The 20,330-nt window shown below is 38.4% G+C and overlaps 1 protein-coding gene across 3 annotated transcripts in view; it reads right to left on the reverse strand.

The window, feature by feature from the left end:
• DZIP1 (DAZ interacting zinc finger protein 1) overlaps positions 1-20,330 on the reverse strand; it is a 96,117-nt gene that overhangs the window by 64,480 nt on the left and 11,307 nt on the right. For all 3 annotated transcript variants that reach the window (XM_043998681.1, XM_043998680.1, XM_043998678.1), the window contains exons 3-5: positions 17,919-18,003; positions 5,126-5,250; positions 3,728-3,889 (exon numbers count right to left, since the gene is read on the reverse strand). In XM_043998681.1, coding sequence (XP_043854616.1) covers positions 3,728-3,889; positions 5,126-5,250; positions 17,919-18,003 — 372 coding nt within the window. The remainder of the gene's footprint in view (positions 1-3,727; positions 3,890-5,125; positions 5,251-17,918; positions 18,004-20,330) is intronic.

Below are 20,330 nucleotides of genomic sequence, written 5' to 3' on the forward strand. Positions count from 1 at the left end.
AAGTGTCAAGTGTCTGAGGCCGGATTTGAACTCAGGTACTCCTGACTCCAGGGCCAGTGCTCTATCCACTGCGCCACCTAGCTGCCCCTCATCTGTACTCTTAAGAATGTTATCATTACTTGGGTGGGTTGAAAGAGCATGCATAGATAGATGGCTTGGGGTTGAGTTGAGTATGGTGGGATGATTCTAAAAAACAAAATTGGGTAGGGAGAGGTAAAATGGAGCAATTGTCTCATACAAGTGAAGTGTGAAAGGAAGAACTGTTACAGAGAAGGCAGTGGCAGAGGAGTGGGGGGGATGGCTGATAGTGCTGTGACCTTATTCTAACTGGAACTGGGTTAAATAGGGAATAATATCTAAATCTGGAAGGGTACAGAAGTCTTTTAAATTTCTAAATAAGAGAGTGAGGGGACAGGATAAGAGAGGGACTTTTAGAAGAGTGTGCAGATCAAGAAGTAGGAGGTGAGGGGGAGAGGATAAGGGAGGGATTCTTTAAAAGGCTGTGGATTAGGGAGGTAGTAGTTAGAAGTAAATTAGATGTGTGAGTAGTGTGTTGTTTAAAATCTAAATGTTGGTCCTAATCTGCCCCCACCCCAGTTTTGGGGGGGGGAGCTGGCTAAAATCACTGATAAATTCAGCAAGAGTTTAGGCTTTTAAGGATTTATTAAAATATATTATAAGTTAGTGAAGAGAGAGAGAGAGATTGAGAACAGATTCCTTATAGCACGGAATCTATTGGATTTATTCGGTATAGCCAGAGAGAAAAAAACAAACTTCCTTTCCTAGAAGCCCACGTGAAGTCTCTCACCACCAAGCTGATGTCCAAATGACCAAGAGGGGTCCTCCTGTTCTCTGTCTCCTGCCATGCCAGTTCCTCAACGAAAAAGAGGAAGCAGCAGTGCCCTAACCTCTGCTTCCTAGTTCCTCTCTCCCTCCCTGAAAGGGGAGGTCCTTAAAGCTGATTGGTTGAGAGTAGTGTCTTGCTGATGTCAGTAGTATACCACCTCTGAAAACAACATGTCACTCAGGGCCAGTCAGTTGTGGTCTCCATCCAATCACCCTAAAGTAGGTACTTAGTTTCTCAGTCTCACCCAATTCAAACAATACTAAATCAATCCTCAGGTGGGACCCCTGGGCAACTGCCAAATCCTATTATTTTATCACAGTAGGAATAGCACTAACAGATCTTAAGCTATATTACAAGGCAGGAATTATCAAAACTATTAAGTAGTGGTTAATAAATAGAAAAGCGGGGGGGGGGGGGGCTAGGTGGCGCAGTGGATAAGCACCGGCCCTGGATTCAGGAGTACCTGAGTTCAAATCCGGCCTCAGACACTTGACAATTACTAGCTGTGTGACCCTGGGCAAGTCACTTAACCCCCACTGCCCCGCCAAAAAACAAAAAACAAAAAACTAAGAAATAGAAAAGCAGATCAGTAGAACAGAGTATACATGTATTACTTAGTAGAAAATGATTATAGTAAACTTGTGCTTGATAAATTCAAAGACAAGCTTTTCATATAAGAATTTTATTATTTGTTAAAAATTGTTGGGAAAGCTAGAAAGAAGTCTGGCAGAAACTAGGCATAGACCAGTATCTTACACCATTTACCAAGATAAGATCAAAATGGACACATGACATAGATATAAGGGGAGATATCACAAGAAAATTAGAAGAACATGGAACATATTACCTATCAGACTTATGGACAAGAGAATAATTTGTGAATAAATAAGAGAGAACGTTGTGAGGTATAATATAAATAATATTGATTACATTAAATTAAAAAAATTTTGTACAAATAACACAATTGTAGCCAAGATCAGAAGGAAAGCAGAAAATTGGGGGAAAAAATTTTATAGACAGTTCCATGAATCATCCTCCATGATAAATGGTAAAACGATATGAAGAGGAAATTTTCTGATGAAGAAATCAAAACAATTTATAGTCAAATTTTTAAAAATGCTCTAATTACTGATTAGAGAAACGCAAATTAAAACAACTTCGAGATATCATTTTACATCTATCAGACTGGCTAAAATAACAGAAGGGGATAGTGACAAATATTTAAGGGGATGTGGAAAAATTGGGAAACTAATTAACTCTTGGAAGAACTGTGAACTGATCCAACCATTTGGGAGAGCAATCTGAAATTATGCCCAAAGAGTTATAAAACTGTATATACCCTTTGACCTCACAACATCACTCTTAGGTCTGTTTCCCAAGGTGTAGGGAAAGAGGAAAAGAACTTATATGTTCTAAAATATTTATGGCAGCTTTTTGTGGCGGCAAAGAACTGATCATTGAGGAGATGCCCATTAATCAGGCAATGGTTAAACAAAATGTGGTATACGATTGAAATACTACTGCACTAAAAGAAATGATCAGCTGATTGGTTTTAGAAAAACATGGAAAGACTTACATGTAATAACAAAGAGTGAAATGAACAGAACCAAGAGAATGTTGTACATAGTAACAGAAATATTGTTCTAAGAACTTTGAATGATAAATCATTTTGAGTATTATTAATATTGAAATTAACTATAAAGGACCTATGAAGAAAGATGCTATCCATTTCCAGAGAAAGAACTAATTAACTGGAGTATGTATAGTACAGTTTATATATGTGTGTGTGTGTATGTATATATATACATACACACACACATATACAAACACATATTTGAATTTAATGGTAATCTTCTCTAGGACAGGGTGGAGAAGGAGGAAAAAAAAGTGCATAGCACATACAGAAGAAAACTTAGAAGGAAGCACAGAAAAGCAGGGTAGCTTTGAAAACAATGTATAGTATTTGTCACATAATTTTTTAAAGTAAACCATGTGAAATGGAAATTCATGATTTTATACTGAATTCTCTTTTTATGTTAGGCTATGGAAATGTTTTTTTCTGTCTTTATGTATTTAAGCTCAAAATGAATTTAAAATTAATAAATAAAAGAAATGCCCCCTGGGGCAGCTAGATGGCGCAGTGGATAGAGCACCGGCCCTCGATTCAGGAGTACCTGAGTTCAAATCCGGCCTCAGACATTTAACACTTACTAGCTGTGTGACCCTGGGCAAGTCACTTAACCCCAATTGCCTTACTAAAAAACAACAACAACAACAAAAAAAGAAATGCCCCCCCCATAGCTATTTTCCCATAGCACTGGACAGAGACACACACCAACTAAATTTTTAAAAAGAATTTTTAAAGCATAAAAACCTTTATTTAAAACCTTTTTGCGTCATAGACTCATTGGTTTATGGAGTTCACATAATACTTTCTTTAAAAATTCATAATTGAAAGAAATGTCTGATTTCAGTTAGAGGTTAGTGAAAATAAATATATACGGGGTGGCTAGGTGGCGCAGTGGATAAAGCACCGGCCCAGGATTCAGGAGGACCTGAGTTCAAATCCGGCCTCAGACACTTGACACTTACTAGCTATGTGACCCTGGGCAAGTCACTTAACTCCCATTGCCCCGCAAAAAAAATAATAAATAAATCATTAAAAAATAAAAATAAATAAATATATACTTATTCCCCATCTAAACTCATGGACCCCCAGAAATCTATGACTCCAGTCAAGAATCCCTATTGTAAAAACTAAGCATTGAAGCACAGTACAAAATTTAAAATTCATGCATGAATATTCAAAGAACAGATATAATCTTAAAACTCAAGTTTAATGGCATTTAGTCATCCAAAAATTCTAGATTTAATACTTACATATTCTAATGCTGAATTCTTAGAAGTTAATTCTTTAAATTCCTTCATAAACATCTCTTTTATTTTCTCCATTTCATCAATTAATTTCTCTTTTTCTTCCTCTTTCCATCTATCGAATGACTTCAGAATTTCTTCCTCTTTTGATTTCTGGATTTCATATTCCTGAAATCAGTTTAATAGATGGTATTTATAGTTCTGACATGTAGCAAATGCAAAATTTTTTTAAAAATTAAATATGATAGCCTGATATCAATTATTACCTATTACTGGTTGTGTCTATGTATGCATGCATGTGTATATATGTACATGTATGTTATAGCTATGTAGTCTTTTAGCTTGGTTTACAAAATTAAAAATCATTATGTCATAATTAATAGTTCCAACTTTCCCTACACATATCACCCTGTCTTTATTGCTCTCAAAATATGAAAATTCCCAGTGCCCCAGAGGCTTAACTCTTTTATAATACATGTGTGGTTGTCATGGGTTGAGATACATGACACTATCCAGTCAACAACAAATATAAGATTAAGATCATTCATATAAAATATCTAGGATTCCTAATGAGAGCAAAGTTTTTTACCCAACATTTTGTGTTTTCTGTATCTTATACACTTTACAGCACTTACAATATATTTTAATAAATGTGGAGGTAAGAAACAAAATCATAGTATACATTGTAATCAATAAGGATGTGTACTCTTTGGAGAATGGGGAAAACAATAGATAACAAGCATCCTAAGAGCACTCAAATATCTAGAAAAACCAAAAGACTGGTAAGACATGAATGAAACCAACATGAAACTATTAATAAAGACTAAGTAAGTACCTCATATGTCAGGATTTATTCTGCCATGTTAGTGGAGACAAAGGATTGAGGGGCCAATTTATTATTTTTTTAACATAGAGGGGCACCAAATCCACATAGAAACAGCTGCTTGCAGGCAGCAAATTGATTTAGAAAAATCACTAAGTGACATTATCTATGTTTATTGCATTTTTATTTATTTTGTTAAACATTTCCCAATTACATTTTAATCTGATTCAGGCCCCACTTGGGAGTTGTGGGTCCAGAGTTTGACACCCACTCTACATAAAATATAAAAGAATAGCTCTGTCATTGATACTTCATGAAAACAAAGTAAGGGCTATAGACAAGAACTATAGATGATGAGGTGGTAGATGGGAAAACCTGCGAACCCCTCCACCTCCTGTTCATGGCACAGATCATGGCATTTAAGAGACTTTATAGAACATCTCAACCAATGCATCTTATAAGTTGAAGAAGCAGCATCTAAATGCTGGTGTTCTCACTCCATATCCAATACCCCTTTCCACGGGACCATGCTGCCTCCCCATCATGTTGATGATATAAATCATCAAAATCAAATACAGTACCTTAGAAAATCTGACCACATGGGCCTGCTGCTCAGCCTCCAATTGAGATTTGGTGAGCAGTAATTGTTCCTTCAGCATGTCAATCTCATTCTGCAGCTTGTCAGTCTGTGTCTTCTTCCTAAACTCTGGTTCAGGGAAAATAAATTTGTAAAATTTTTGAAATCACCAAATGGGGACAGCTAGGTGGTGTAGTGGATAAAGCACCGGCCCTGGACTCAGGAGGACCTGTGTTCAAATCCAGCCACAGATACTTGACACTTACTAGTTGTGTGACCCTGGGTAAGTCACTTAACCCTCATTGCCCTACAAAAAAAAAAGAAAGAAAGAAATCACCAAACAACTGAAAATATATTAGAACTGGTCCTATCAGTGAAAAAGGAATCAATTGCTGTATTTGTGAAGGACACTGATTATTTCAAGCTATTGAGATTTGTTTTCTTAATTTAGTATTTATGGAGTCCACATTACATCTGGCACTAATGGGGCTTTTTTTTCTTTTAATATAATATCTCAATCACTGGGTTTAATGGCATATTAAGGCCTCAACTGGAATATCACCCAATGAATGGTGGCTACGTGCACAGTAGTGGGGATAAAGAAACATTCACACCACCCCAGCTCCATGGCCTTTAATACCTTGGCCTCTTCACAGAGATTCCTTTCCTAGGACCAGAGGCCAAGATCACTCTTTCCACTAGCACAAGAAAAGGCTTCTTTCTGCTACTAGACCAAAACTTCTGCCACCATCATCCATCTGCTTATTTTGAGGGAATTCTGTGAAAAATTCAGTGCCAGAATGACCAATAACTAGAAGTGCTAAGAATACTTATGCTGAATGGGTCATAAACTAATTTTTAAAAAGAAGCAAATGGGGCAAGAAAGGATCAGAAAGGGGTATGTACATACACATATATATGTATATATGTAAGCATATGTAGAGAAGCATGTTTATGACTATAGAAATAGGCTGGGAACCAGGAAGCAGCCTTGAGTGGCGGCGGCCAAGTTGGGAGAGGGATGCAGGCTCACCAGAGTTATCAACCCAATGAAACAAAAATTTTGTTTTCTGGTTGAAAAGCAAGTAGGCCTGGGGTTGTTTAAAGACCAGAGCACAGGCCAGGCATGTGAAGACCCTGCTACTCCTTAAATAGTACCACTTTGGACCCACTGAAGCTTGGGACAGTGAAGCCTGGAAGGAGTGCCCCAATTTAAGAAGGAGTTAAAAGTCAAGAAATAGATGGGCAAAATGAGCAGACAGAGCAAGGTAAAGACCATAGAAAGTTTCTTTAGTGACAAGGAAGATCACGGTGCACCCTCAGAAGAGGATAGTAACGTCAGGGCTCCTTTATCCAAAGCTTCCCAAAAAATATGCATTTGTTTCAGGCCATAGAGGTGCTCAAAGAGTATTTTGAAGATAAAGTAAGAGAGGTAGAGGAAAAACTGAGACGAGAAATGAAAGTGATACAGGAAAGTCATGAGAAAAAAGTCAATAGCTTGAAAAGCCAAGTGGAAAAGCTCTCTGAAGAAAATAATTGTCTAAGAATTAGAACTGAACAAATGGAAGCTAATGACTTTATGAGAAACCAAGACACAATAAAGCAAATCCAAATGAATAAAAAAAAGAGGGCAATGTGAAATATCTTATTGGGAAAAGAGCTGACCTGGAAAATAGATCCAGGAGAGATAATTTGAAAATTATTGGACTACCTGAAAACCATGATCAAAACAAGAGCTTAGACATCATCTTCCAAGAGATTGTAAGGGAAAATTGCCATGATATTCTAGAAACAGAAGGTAAGAAAGAAATTGAAAGAATCCACCAATCACCTCCTGAAAGAGATCCCAAGAGGAAAACTCCCAGGAATATTATAGACAAATTCCAGAGCTCCCAGGTTAAGGAGAAAATATCACAAGCTGCCAAAAAGAAAGAATTCAAGTACTGTGGAGCCCCAGTCAGAATAGCACAAGATCTAGCAGCTTCTACATTAAAGGATTGGCGGGCATGGAATATAATATTCCAGAGGGCAAAGGAATTGGGATTACAACCAAGAATCACCTATCTAGCAAAACTGAGTATAATCTTTCAGGGGGAAGGGGGGGGAGGGACTTTAATGAAAAAGAAGACTTCCAGGTATTCATGATGAAAAGACCTGAACTGAATAGAAATTGTCACTTTCAAATACAAGACTCTAGAGAAGCATAAAAAGATAAACAGGAAAAAGAAATATGAGGGATGTTAAAAGGTTAAACTGTTTACATTTCTACATGGGAAGATGATATGTCCAACTCATAAGAACTTTCTCATTATTAGGGCAGATGATGAGAATAAATTTAGATAGAGGGCACAGGGAGGAATTGATTATGAAGGGATGATATCTGTAAAGAATTCATTTTTTGTTTATCTTTATTTTTGTGTGTTTGAGGCAGTCAGGGTTGGGTGGCATGCGTGGGGTTGCACAGTGGGTAAGTGTCTTGTGTCTGAGGCCGATTTGGGCTCAGGTCCTCCTGGGTCCAGGGTGGGTGCTTTGTCCACTGTGTCACCTAGCTGTCCCATGATGACATCTTTAGGGTAAAATTGAGGGGTGAGAGGACTGCACTGGGGGAGGGGGAAAGGGATAGCTAGAATGAAAGAAGCAGGAAAGGGCTTATGGAGTGGGGTGAGAAATGGGGGAGGAGCAGGACAGTGAATGAGCCTTACACTCATCAGAATTGGCTCAAAGACCTTAATCTCATTAGATCTGGCTCCAGGAGGGAATAGCATACATACTCAATTGGGTGAAGTAATCTATCTAACCCTGCAGGAAAGTAAGAGGGGAAGGGGATAAGGAGGGAGGGGTGAAAAAAGGGAGGGCAGATTGGGGGAGGGAAGAGTCAGAAGCAAAACACTTTTGAGGAGGGATAGGGTGAAAGAAGATGTAAAATAGAGTAAATATCATGAGGGAGGGAACAGGATAGAGGGAAACAGCAATAGTAATTATGAAAAAAAATTGAAGCAGAGGCAAGAGTAATGTAAGATAATGATGATTGATTGATCAATTGACGATGACTGGATGAAGATAAGAATTGATTGATGAGGACTGATTGATGAGGAGGGTTAATTGATGAAGATAGGTATTGATTGATGGTGAGAATGGATTGATGATGATTATGTTAATAATCTGTATGGTATTTATTTTGCTAGGCTATTGTGAAGAAAATTCTTTGTCAGGTATAAGGTATTATATAAGTGTTATTTATTACTGTGGTTGCAAGAATCAACCTCATGGGTTTATTGTAAGGAAATTTCTCTTTAAAGAACTATATAAATATAGTTTACTATGAAAATAATGATGAGAACAATGCTATCAGAAAAACCTGGAAAGACCTATATGAGCTGATGCAACATGGAATGTACTATATACAAAATAACAGCAATACTGTAAGATGATCTACTGTGAATGAATTGGTTATTTTCAGCAATGCAAAGATCTAAGACAACTCTGAAGGTCTTAGGAAAAATGCAGTCCATCTACAGAGAGAGAACTGATGGTGTCTGAATACAGACTGAAGCATAATTTTTTGTTAGTTCCTTTATCTGAAGTTTTATTTTTGTCTGTTTTCTTTCACAACCTGGCTAATGTGAAAATGTTTTACATGACTGCTCATGCAAAGGGAAAAAGGAAGAGAATTTGGAACACAAAGTCTTTAAAAATTAATGTCAAAATTTGTATTTACATGTAATTTGGGAAAACAAAATTTAAAAAAAGGAAAGAAATGAAAGAAATGAATACCCGTGTATGTATGTTATGGACATGAAAAGTACAGAAACAAAAGGGTAAATCAGAATCGCTATGCTAAAAGATTTTGTTCAGAACTAAGGTTGATTGATATCTCTTTCAAATGAGTGCATCAATAGTTTGATGTATCTGTGATTTAATCAGTGTGTCTGGCTACTCCACAGATGCAGACTGAAAACTCTGCATGCCTATTTGCCCTATGTAGCTCTTGCCCATTTATTTACAAAAATTCTCTAGAAAGGATTTACTCCATGAACTGGAAGACTTTCCTTAAATGTGTTGGGGGGGGGGGTGGTGGTGGTGGTGGTGTAAATACACTATCTTTCATTTCTTCCATGTCTGTCCCACTTACATTTCCTGTCCTGGAAATGCCACTTTCCCTGGGTAAGTCATGGTTGGTAATGCCCACCTACCTTAACCACATTCTTCTTTTTTTTTTTTGGTGAGGCAATTGGGGTTAAGTGACTTGCCCAGGGTCACACAGCTAGTAAGTGTCAAGGGTCTGAGGTCAGATTTGAACTCAGGTCCTCCTGACTCCAGGGCTGGTGCTCTATCCACTGCACCACCTAGCTGTCCCAACCATATTCTTCTTTTCACTAACTGTGACTCTTTCAAAGATTGTGGCTTTTCATGATTCACAAGCACACAACAGCAAGGAATGGTAAGGATCTGAGACAATGCACGCAGATTTAACTTACTGCTGATCCTCTTAAAGTGTGATCATTGTCCAGTAATCAAGGAATTGCCGTATTACAGCAAGAGCTTAGCCATACCTATATTGACATTCTTGCTATAAACTTTAATAGATGTAATGAAACTGCAGCTATATTAAAGCCCAGCTCATGGAAGCAAATAAAAGAATTGATAGAATTAGTTTCACTATGTGCCCAAAGTTAAGAAGAAATGATGTTTTGCAGGACACTTAGTCATCTCACCTTACAATATAAGGAAAATAACCCCTACCATGAGGATGACTACAGTTTATCAAGTGAGTATGACAAAGAATAATATTGATCTTTATAGTTGACAAAGTGCTTTCCTTACAAAGGCCCTATAAAAAAGTATGCCAAATATTACTATCCCTAATTTTTACAAACGAATAAACTGAGACTCAGAAATAATAAGTCAGATGACTTGTCCAGGATCATACAGCTAATAAGTGTCAGATCTAGAACTCAAACTCATGTCTTCTGACACCAACATCTCCCATACCACATCTCACTGCCTTTTCATAAGAAACTAAACCTTGAAGGAGCTCAGTATCATATCTGAAGAATTCTAATTGAAATCAATTAAGCTATCTGATTCTTGTCCTATTTCAGTTTTCAATATGTTGCTGAACTGTTTTAAAAGGCCAATAAGAATATTTTTACTTAGGGCAGCTAGGTGGTGTAGCGGATAGAGCACTGGCCCTGGAGTCAGGAGGACCTGAGTTCAAATCTGACCTCAGATACTTAACACTTACTAGCTGTGTGACCCTAGGGAAGTCACTTAACCCCAACTGCCTCACATACACACACACAAAAAGAATATTTTTACTTGGATTGTATGTGATTTTAACACTGTGTTATAGAATATTGAACTTTCATAGAAAAGAAGTAAATCTACTTGAGAGATGGCCTGAGGAATAAACTGACTGAGGAACATTAGGAGTTTGTATTCATCACTATAAAATGAGATATTTAAATATGCCTAAATTTTAAGGTAATTAAAGGAATTGTAACAAGCAAAACTCTTGGGAGGCTATTAACAGCTTAGTTCATTTGGAAATGGCAATTCTACTTAACAAAGAGAAGGCTAGATATGAAGTTGAGAATGAATAAAATCTATAACTTCTGAAATGTGCAGAAGTATAAAATTATAAATTTTAATTAGGTTTGCATTAAACTGAAAAACATTTGCACAGAATAAATTCAGCTAGGAAAAAGAGGGAAGTAGTCGATGGGGGAAAAATGTGAGTTAAATATTTCTAATAAGGATTCAAAGTATGTAAAAAACTAACACAAATATATAAAACCAAAAGCCACTCCCCAAAGGAATCAGTGGTCCAAGGACATGAACAAACTGTTACTAAAAGGAGAATTGCTAACTAATAACAAAGATGTGAAATTTGCTGAAAATCACTAAAAATAAGAGAATAATACATCAAACAAATCTGATTTCACCTTATACCCTGAAAATTGGCAAATGATAAAAATAAACTGAGAACTGTTGATGTTGGAAGAATTAAAGACAAGAACTCTCTTGGTGGAGCTGTAAACTGATCCAAATATTCTGTAATTTGGAATTGTGCTAAGTGACTAAAATATGCTTTGATCCAGAGATGCAACTGTTCGAAATATATTCTAAGTAAGTCAATAACAATAAAAAGGAAGGTCTTATATGCACCAAAATATGTATTGTTGTTATCCTTGTTTAGTCATTTTTCAGTCATGTCTGACTCTGTGACCCCATTTGGGGTTTTCTTAGCAAAGATACTGTCTTCTTCACTTCATTTTACAGATGAGAAACTGAGGTAAACTGGGTTAAGTGACTTGCCCAAGATCTTGCTCAAGTAAGTGTCTGAGGTCACATTTGAACTCAGGAAGATTAGTGTTCCTGACACCAGGCCTAGAATTTTTTCCACCGTGTCACCTAGCTGCCAAAATTTTTATAGTCGTACTTTTTGAAGTAACAAAGAAGTGGAAACAAAGGAATCGAAGAGCATGTAAACAAATTATGGTACACAATGTAGGGTTTAACCTGGGATCTATGTGCTGGCTTTTAAAAATATTTTGATAACTGTATTTTGATATAATTAGTTTCCTTTGTAATGCTATGTATTTAAATTTCATGTATATGTGTATACACATATTTATATATAGAAATTTATATATTCATACGTATAATCTTATCTTTTTATATTATTCAAAACATTACCCCAAGAAAGGGTCTCTAAACTTCACCAGACTGCCAAAGGGGTTCATGACACAATAACGGTTAAGAACTCCTGATGAGATGGAACATTACTGTGCTGTACAAAACAACAATAATGAAAAATACAGAACAGCATGGAAAGACTTATGTAAATTGATGCAAAGTAAGCATAATCAGGAAACAATATACATAATGCCTAACAATATAAATGGGAAGAGTAATAACAAAACAACGAAAATTAAATGTTGTGACACATCCTTGTATTTAGAGACAGCAAAATGGAGCAATGAATAGAGAATAGTGAACCTGGAGTCAAGAAGATCTGAATTCAAATCCAGCCTAAGACACTTCCTAGTTGTGTGACCCTGGGAAAATCACTTAACCTCTATACTTTAGAACCCTCATTTGATCTTATCAGCCCAACTCTTGTCCAGTATCTCACCTCCCCTTCTCAGGCTACATTCCTTAAAAAAGCCTTCTACACCCTACAATTCTTCTCCCCTCACTCTTTTCTTTTTTTTTTTTCTGTGGGGCAGTGTGGCTTAAGTGACTTGCCCAGAGTCACACAGCTAGTAAGTGTCAAGTGTCTGAGGCCAGATTTGAACTCAGGTACTCCTGAATCCAGGGCCGGTGCTTTATCCACTGTGCCACCTAGCTGCGCCCCCTCATTCTTTTTTTTTTTTTTTTTTTGGTGAGGCAATTGGGGTTAAGTGACTTGCCTAGGGTCACACAGCTAGTAAGTGTTAAGTGTCTGAGGTCACATCTGAACTCAGGTCCTCCTGACTTCAGGGCCGGTGCTCCATCCACTGAGCCACCTAGCTGCTCCCCTCACTCTTTTTTTTTTTTTTTGCAGGGCAATGGGGGTTAAGTGACTTGCCCAGGGTCACACAGCTAGTAAGTGTCAAGTGTCTGAGGCCGGATTTGAACTCAGGTACTCCTGAATCCAGGGCCTGTGCTTTATCCACTGCGCCACCTAGCCGCCCCCCCTCACTCTTTTCTAATCCCCCTGCAATCTACCTCTTGACTTCATTATTCAACTGAAACTGCTCTCTCCAAAGTTACCAACAATTTCTTAATTGCCAAATCTAATGTCTTTCAAGATCTTCACATGGCTGTGTCAATCACCCTTCTCCTAGATGACTCTTTTCCTGTCTAGGTTTTCATGCCACTGTCCTGTCTTCTCAGGGTTTTCCTCCTACATGTCTTGACCATTCTTGATGATGTCATCTTTCTACCAATTAACCATGAATGTCCCCCCAAAGCTCTGTCCTTGGCCCCTGCCCTTTTCCCTCCATGTCAACTTGCTTGGTGAAGTCATCAATTTCCATGGGTTCAATAATCATATCTATGAAGATAATTCCCAGATCCAGTTATTCAGCTCTATTCTCTCTCCTCAACTGCCTTTTGGCCATATTAAATTAGATGGCCCAGAGGCATCTCAAACTCAGTATTCCCAAAACAGTTTTTGGCATCTCCAAACCATTGCTCTCCTCCAACTCTCCCCTCACCTGAACTTCCCTTTTACCATGTTCCCAGGCACTCAGGTTCACAACCTCAGGCTCACCTTCCAATCCTTATTCACATCCATCCTGCATAGCCAATCTGTTACCAGATCTTGTCATTCCTACCTTCACAACATCTTTCATGGATAGCCCCTTCTCTCTACTCATACAACTATTCCCCTAGTTTAGGGACTCGTAATCTCTCACCAGGGCTACTGCAATAGGTATCAACGAATCTTCCTGACTCAAATCCCTCTCCACTTCTCTCTATCCCCCACTTGGCAGTCAAAGCTAATTTTCCTTAAAGTGTAGGCCTGACAGTCATCCCATTATTCAGTGAGCTCTGGCGGTCCCCTGTTATCTCCAGGATTAAGTCTAGAGCATAGTTTGGCATTTATAGCCTTTCACCACAACCTGGCCCCTTACCACTTTTCCAGTCCTTTTACTCTCCCTCCACTCTAAGCTCCAGCCTCAAATCAAATCTTACCTTCTGCAGGAGGCCTTTCCCAGTTTCCTCCCTTCCACCTACCCCCAGCTGCTAGCTCCTTCTCCTCTGAGACTACTTGGTACATATCTCATATGTAACTAGTTATTTACAGGTGTCTCCCTCCTTATAATATGAAGTCCTTGAGGGGGTTTTGTTGTTGTTGAGTCGTTTTGGTCATCTCTAACGCTTCATGGCCACATCTGGGATTTTCTTGGCAGAGACACTAGATTGGTTTGCCACTTCCTTCTCTGGTTCATTTTCCAGATGAGGAAATTGAAATTGAGGCAAACAGAGTTAAATGATTTGCCCAGAGTCACATAGCTAGTAAATGTCTGAGGCCGTATCTGAATGCAGAAGAAGTGTCTTCCTAACTTCAGGCCTGGCACTCTATCCATTACACTACCTAGCTGCCCTTCCTTGAGGGGAAGGCCTATTTTAATCTTTCTCTATGTCCTCAGTGCTTAGTACAATGTCACTGTGCCAAATGTTTAATAATTAGCTGATTGATTAATATTTTATTTTTAAAAACCTGAAATTCATAATAATTGTTTACATGGTCAATCTGGTCAAATGTCACATATACAATTGTAAAAACAGCATAATCTTCATGAAGCTACTAGGCATAAATCAGCTGAGCTACATGTTTTAGGCACAGCCATGTCTTGGTTTCCCTTTAATTTATTGTATCTAAAGTGAAATACTGATCTTTTTTTTTTTTTTTTGCATGGCAATGAGGGTTAAGTGACTTGCCCAGGGTCACACAGCTAGTAAGTGTGAAGTGTTTGAGGCCAGATTTGAACTCAGGTCCTCCTGATTCCAGGGCCGGTGCTTTATCCACTGTGCCACCTAGCTGCCGCCAAAATACCGATCTTAAATGTGGCATGGTGGACAATCCACTAATCTAAAAAAGGCATAAGGCTTGGGTCTGAGTTCCCATAACTAAGGAGCAAGCAACTTCAGAGAAAGACTCAGACTAAACACGGTTTCTGGCATGAAGCAACAGGTCTATGACCCAGACATAATAAGCAAGGTAGAAGATCAAAGAGCAGACCAGTGTGCTTCCCTTGACTCCCCAGACAGCCAGATGAGTGGTAGATGCTACTGTCTGCCTTAGACACTAGATTCTCAGGAACCATCTTCTACATGAAGCCTTTCTTGACTCCCACCTATAGTTAGTGCCCTCTCTCCCATATTATCGTGTATAATTTGTATAATTAACTACTTTGTATATATTTGTATTTATTCATAAGATATCAGATCACTGGAAATATATAGATTGTTTCATTCTGTGTTAAAAATTATTTATGGTATAGATTAATATCGCAAGTTTTTCGCTGAATCATGCACATGTTACTGAGCAGCTTTCAAAGGACCTCCCCTTTTGGGGGAGGAAAAACTGAATGCCATCTGAAGGGAGGCAGCTTCCGGTAGGTCGGGTGTGTTAAAAAGTTCACTCTCTTTTGGCCTGGTGAGCAGTCTGGTGGCATCCTGGGCCTGGCGGTGGCGCGTGTCTTGCTCTATTTCAGGTGACTGCTGTTCTGTGGAGTAACTGTAGACTGACTGGGGTTGGTGAGTTTAATTACAGAAAACCCTAAATTCCTTTGAACTAGCTTAATTGGGAATGCTCTGGGATTGCATAGGCTAAGCTTAGAGTTAAGACTATCTATCTGTGTTTCTATTTCCGTATTTCCTTAATTGGTTTCACCTTTGTGGTTTAATTAATTAATTAATTCCCAAGTAATAAAATCTGGTCCTTTGTGAACTAAAGCTCAGAGGCTCCTTTTCTTATTGGCCTGGGAGGAATATATAAAAAGGAAAGTTCAAACCTAAAAGAGTCCCTCATATTTCTGGGACCCCAATATTAAGGCGAGTCACCCAAATAACTCTCCGTATATCAAATTTTGGCCCTCACAATTCTTTGTAGCTGTATCCTTAGTGCCTAGAGTAGTGCTGACACATATAGTAGGTGTGGAATATATAGGTGTGGCAGAAATCTCTAAAATTCATTCTACAAGCAAGAAAACACTTTAAAGTTCAGAAGAAGTAACTGAGGGGCAGCTGGGTGGAGCAGTGGATGGAGCACCAGCCCTGGAGTCAGGAGTACCTGAGTTCAAATCCGGCCTCAGACACTTAACACTTACTAGCTGTGTGACCCTGGGAAAGTCACTTAACCCCAATTGCCTCACCAAAAAAAAAAAAAAAAGAAGAAGAAGAAGAAGTAACTGATCCCAATTAATTTCAATTTCATAAAATGAAATGGGCCAATTCCACTGTGAAAATTACCTAGAATCTTTCAAAGATACAATTTGACTTTAACTGAAACAGCATTAACACCGTGTCAAAACAATTTCTTTTCAACAAAAACAAATCAATTTAATCATCTGGTGTCATGTAAATTAACCAACCTGATGTCTTACTGAAATTTCCTACTTCTCTTTGAAAGTGCTTCTGAAAAGGAAGAAGTTACTTCTTTCTCTCTGATAAGATAAGGATCTGAATCGAACCTTTTAATAAAATTAATATTGCTGAGAAATAGTAAGAATGGTGCTGATCTGTTCCAACCTATTTAATGGAATTACCTTAATCATATATTTACAGCAAACTGAAAGACATGAATTTCTAAAATCAAAATACTTGTGAACCTTGTGATAGTTTTGGGGAAATTATGAATATAGAAATAATTCAATTTGATTAATTTCAATAAGCATTTTAAGTCACACTTGTAATAAATTAAATCTGACAAAAAATCTATATCAGAAACACATTTTTTCCTATGAGAAGGACACGGTAATATGAAAAGCATTTTGTAATGCCTTAATGTAGTGTCATCCTCAGCCCTAATTCATTTTTATCATGTCCTTTCTGGATCACTTAGTATATCTTTTTTCTGGTTCTTCAATAGACAAATACTGTTATCCCACTGATTTATTTTTTCCACAGGGGAGGGACAGGGAATACTTTTCTAGTTTCACAACTCTCTATGGCATAGCATCTATCAGGTACCTAAGAAAGGACATATTGGGAGAAGGGCTCCAATGCCTAACACGACTATGTAAGCCAAAGGTTGTCAAGTGTTTTCCCTTTTTTTGTTCTCCCTCTGCTGTATTATCTTACCCCATAATGTCCCATCTTACAGATTCATTATTTTACAGCCGAAAAAATGGGCTTATGAAGAAGAGTCAGTTCTCCTATACAACCTTATACTCCATTTAAATGTACTTTAAATACATTTTATGATCTCACCTCTTGACATTTACAACTTTATGATCACAGACAAGTCATTTAATGTTGCTGAATCTCGAGGAAAATTCCTAAAACTATAAAGTTATAGATGGGTTGTGATCTATGCCAGTGAAGGGAATCACTACATTAATGAAATTACATCTGAGGTATTCATGATCATGATGAGATTTAAAATAAAACAAAAAACAGGTTACTATTTCAGGGTAGGTACATGGCTCAGTGGATAGAGTGGTGGGCCTGGAGTCAGCAAGACCTGAGTTCAAATCTGACCTCAGATACTTACTAGCCGTGTGACTCTGGACAAGTCACTGGACCCTGCTTGCCTCGGTTTCCTCATCTGTAAAGTGAGTTGGAGAAGGAAAAGGCAAACCACCACTCCAGTATCTCTTTCAAGAAACCCCTAAATGGGGTCACAGAGAATTGGACAGGAGTGAAAAAACGGCTGAACAAAAATTACTATTGTTTGAAGAAAGAGATAAATTTAAGAGAAATTTTGTTTCGTATTTCTCCACAACATTTCCATAATTTATGAGCTAACTCCAACTACCCCATTATAATTTATGATGTGAGTTATGGAAGAATGCTCTTCTACTCAAATAAAAATAAGAAAAAATGTTATTTGGTAGTGAGGAGAGGAAGAAAAAGGCGAGGAATCAAGTTTTTAACAATTCCAACAACAGTTTTTCATGGTTTAGCCTTATTATCATAATTTTAGGAAAAGATCACTGGAAAACAATTAAAATAAACCAGTTACATGCTTAAGAGACTAGAAAGATATCTCATTGCATCCATTAGACTTCAGAGTAAAAGAAGTACATGACCTTCACTAGAGAACTGCCCCTTAAAACAAATAAACTTAGGGTACATACCAAAGTGAGACTCCTCAGGGTGGCGTCGCTGAATATGACTTTGCAGAAAAGCATGATTCATAAAAGCCTTTTCACAAAAATGGCACTGTAAAATCGAAAGGCATATTTCTAAGTCACAACAAGAAGTGACCTTCCAGCTCATTTCAATGAACATAAATGACATATCTTCATTGTCCCTCTCAATTGCCAAAAAACCTTCTTGTTAGCAAATAGCACCCGTGGGTGGCCTGACAGGCCTTTCACCTAAGTATAGTGAGAATTATCATGGGACCCCAGTATTTGTTGTTGCTACAATATGAAACAACTGGGACTAGTCAGTTCGGCCTCAGACTCTGGGTCAAAACAAAAGGACCCATTCCCACCCCATCCCACCCCACCCCTCCCCGGGGCCCCAGGGACTCTACTTCACATGTCAGTACTTCAAGCTGCTGTGGTTTTCCCAGTCTTTCTGAATTATAGCACATTACTTACGCCTGAATTTCACTGAACTTTTAGTGTTTCTTCCACCCCTTCTTTGCCTGTGATGACCACACTTCAGACCACTATCAAAATTTAAGTTCATTCTGTTTCATAGAATCATAGATTTGGCGCTGAAGAGGACCCCAGCGACTGTCTAATGCAATCCTCCCATCTTATATATGAAGAAACAGAGGACCAGAGAAGTTGCCCATGGGCACACAGGCGGTTAAGTGGCAGAGCCCAGGAGCTGAATTGAGATTCAATGACTCTAAAATGAGTGTTTATTCCACTCTACCATGCTGTCTCTCCCTAGGTCTAATCTTTTATAACATGAGTACATATACAACTTTAAGTGTAAGGGATGCCAGAAATTGGAAGGGAAATTTATTCTGTACTCATTTCTCTCTTTTGGTGACTTCATCAATTTCTATGGATTTAATTATCATTTCTGAGCAAATAAATCATCAATCTATATATCCAGTCCCATTCTCTCCCCTGAGTTTCAGTCTCAAATAACCAACCTCTTTATTGGACACTTCCAACTCAACATGTCCTAAACAGAACTCATTATTGTTCTTCCAAAATCACCTCACTTCCAAATTTCTCTATTTCTGTCAAAGGTGACAATATTCTTCTAGCCTTCCAGGTTCATAATAAAAAATGTTATCCTTGATTCTCGTATTCTCCCACACCCAACATGTCCAATCAGTTAATAATCTTGTCATTTCTACATTCACAATATCTTCTACACCCCACCCCTTCTCTGAAACCACACAGCCTCCACCCTGGTTCGGGCCCTCATCATATCTTACCTGGACTATTGCAGTGGCTTCCTAATTGATGTTTCTGCCTCAAGTCTCTCCCCACTCCAATCCATGTGCCACAATGACTACCAAAATAAATTTCCCTAAGTATAGCTCTGACCATGTCATTCTCCTATTCAAAAAACTTCACTAGCTCCCTAGGATCAAATATAAACTTTCTGTTTGGCTTTTAAAGCCCATCACTATCTGGCTACAACCCCTATTTCCACACTCATTATCCATTACTCCCCAACAGTGTTAATGCCGGCCTTTCTAATCACCTTGTACTTAAGACCCTTAAATTTGTTATGTATTGATTATTCTGCACATATTTATTCTGAATACATCTATACACATGTTGGCTCCTCCAATACAATCAGAAAAGGTTTTGTGCAGAAGAGGCTGCTTGGACTATGCCTTGAAGAGAGGGATTCTATAAGGCAGCAATAAGGAGGTGGTGCTGTTAAAGTCAGGCCTAACATCAGCACTCTCTTGTGTCCGGTTTGATATGAAAGGAGGCATTTATAAGTCACTGAACATTTAACACAATGAAGTATATTTCTGCCTTTATACAGCAAGGTCATGCAACAAGTAGACACTTTAGAGTCAGCTTTAAGATATCTTCCCTCTGGGGGCAGCTAGATGGCGCAGCGGATAAAGCTCTGGCCTTGGAATCAGAAGGACCTGAGTTCAAATCCAGCCTCAGACACTTGACACTAGCTGTGTGACCCTGGGCAAGTCACTTAACCCTCAAAGCCCCGCAAACAAAACAAAACAAAACAAAAAAGGTGTCTTCCCTCCTCTCCTTAGAGAAATGAGGCTAGTTAGCAGGCCGTGGGGCAGGGTATGAGGATTGTCATGGTCTCAGGTACCCATCAAGTAGGAGAGACCCTGACTCTTTTTTTTTGCGGGGGGGGGGGGCGACTTTTTTTTCAAGGCAATCGGGGTTAAGTGACTTGCCCAGATCACACAGATAATAAGTGTTTGAGGCTAGGATTTGAACTCAGGTCCTCATGACTCCAGGGCCAGTGCTCTATCCACTCTGCCACCTAGCTACCACTGGACTGTTTAATCTAGCTTCTAAAACTGTGGGTTGTGACCCCGTATGGGGTCGAGTAACTAAATGTTGGAGTTGTGAAAAATTTGGCAC

The sequence above is a fragment of the Dromiciops gliroides genome, chromosome 3, assembly GCF_019393635.1.
Source record: "Dromiciops gliroides isolate mDroGli1 chromosome 3, mDroGli1.pri, whole genome shotgun sequence".
NCBI lineage: Eukaryota > Metazoa > Chordata > Mammalia > Microbiotheria > Microbiotheriidae > Dromiciops > Dromiciops gliroides.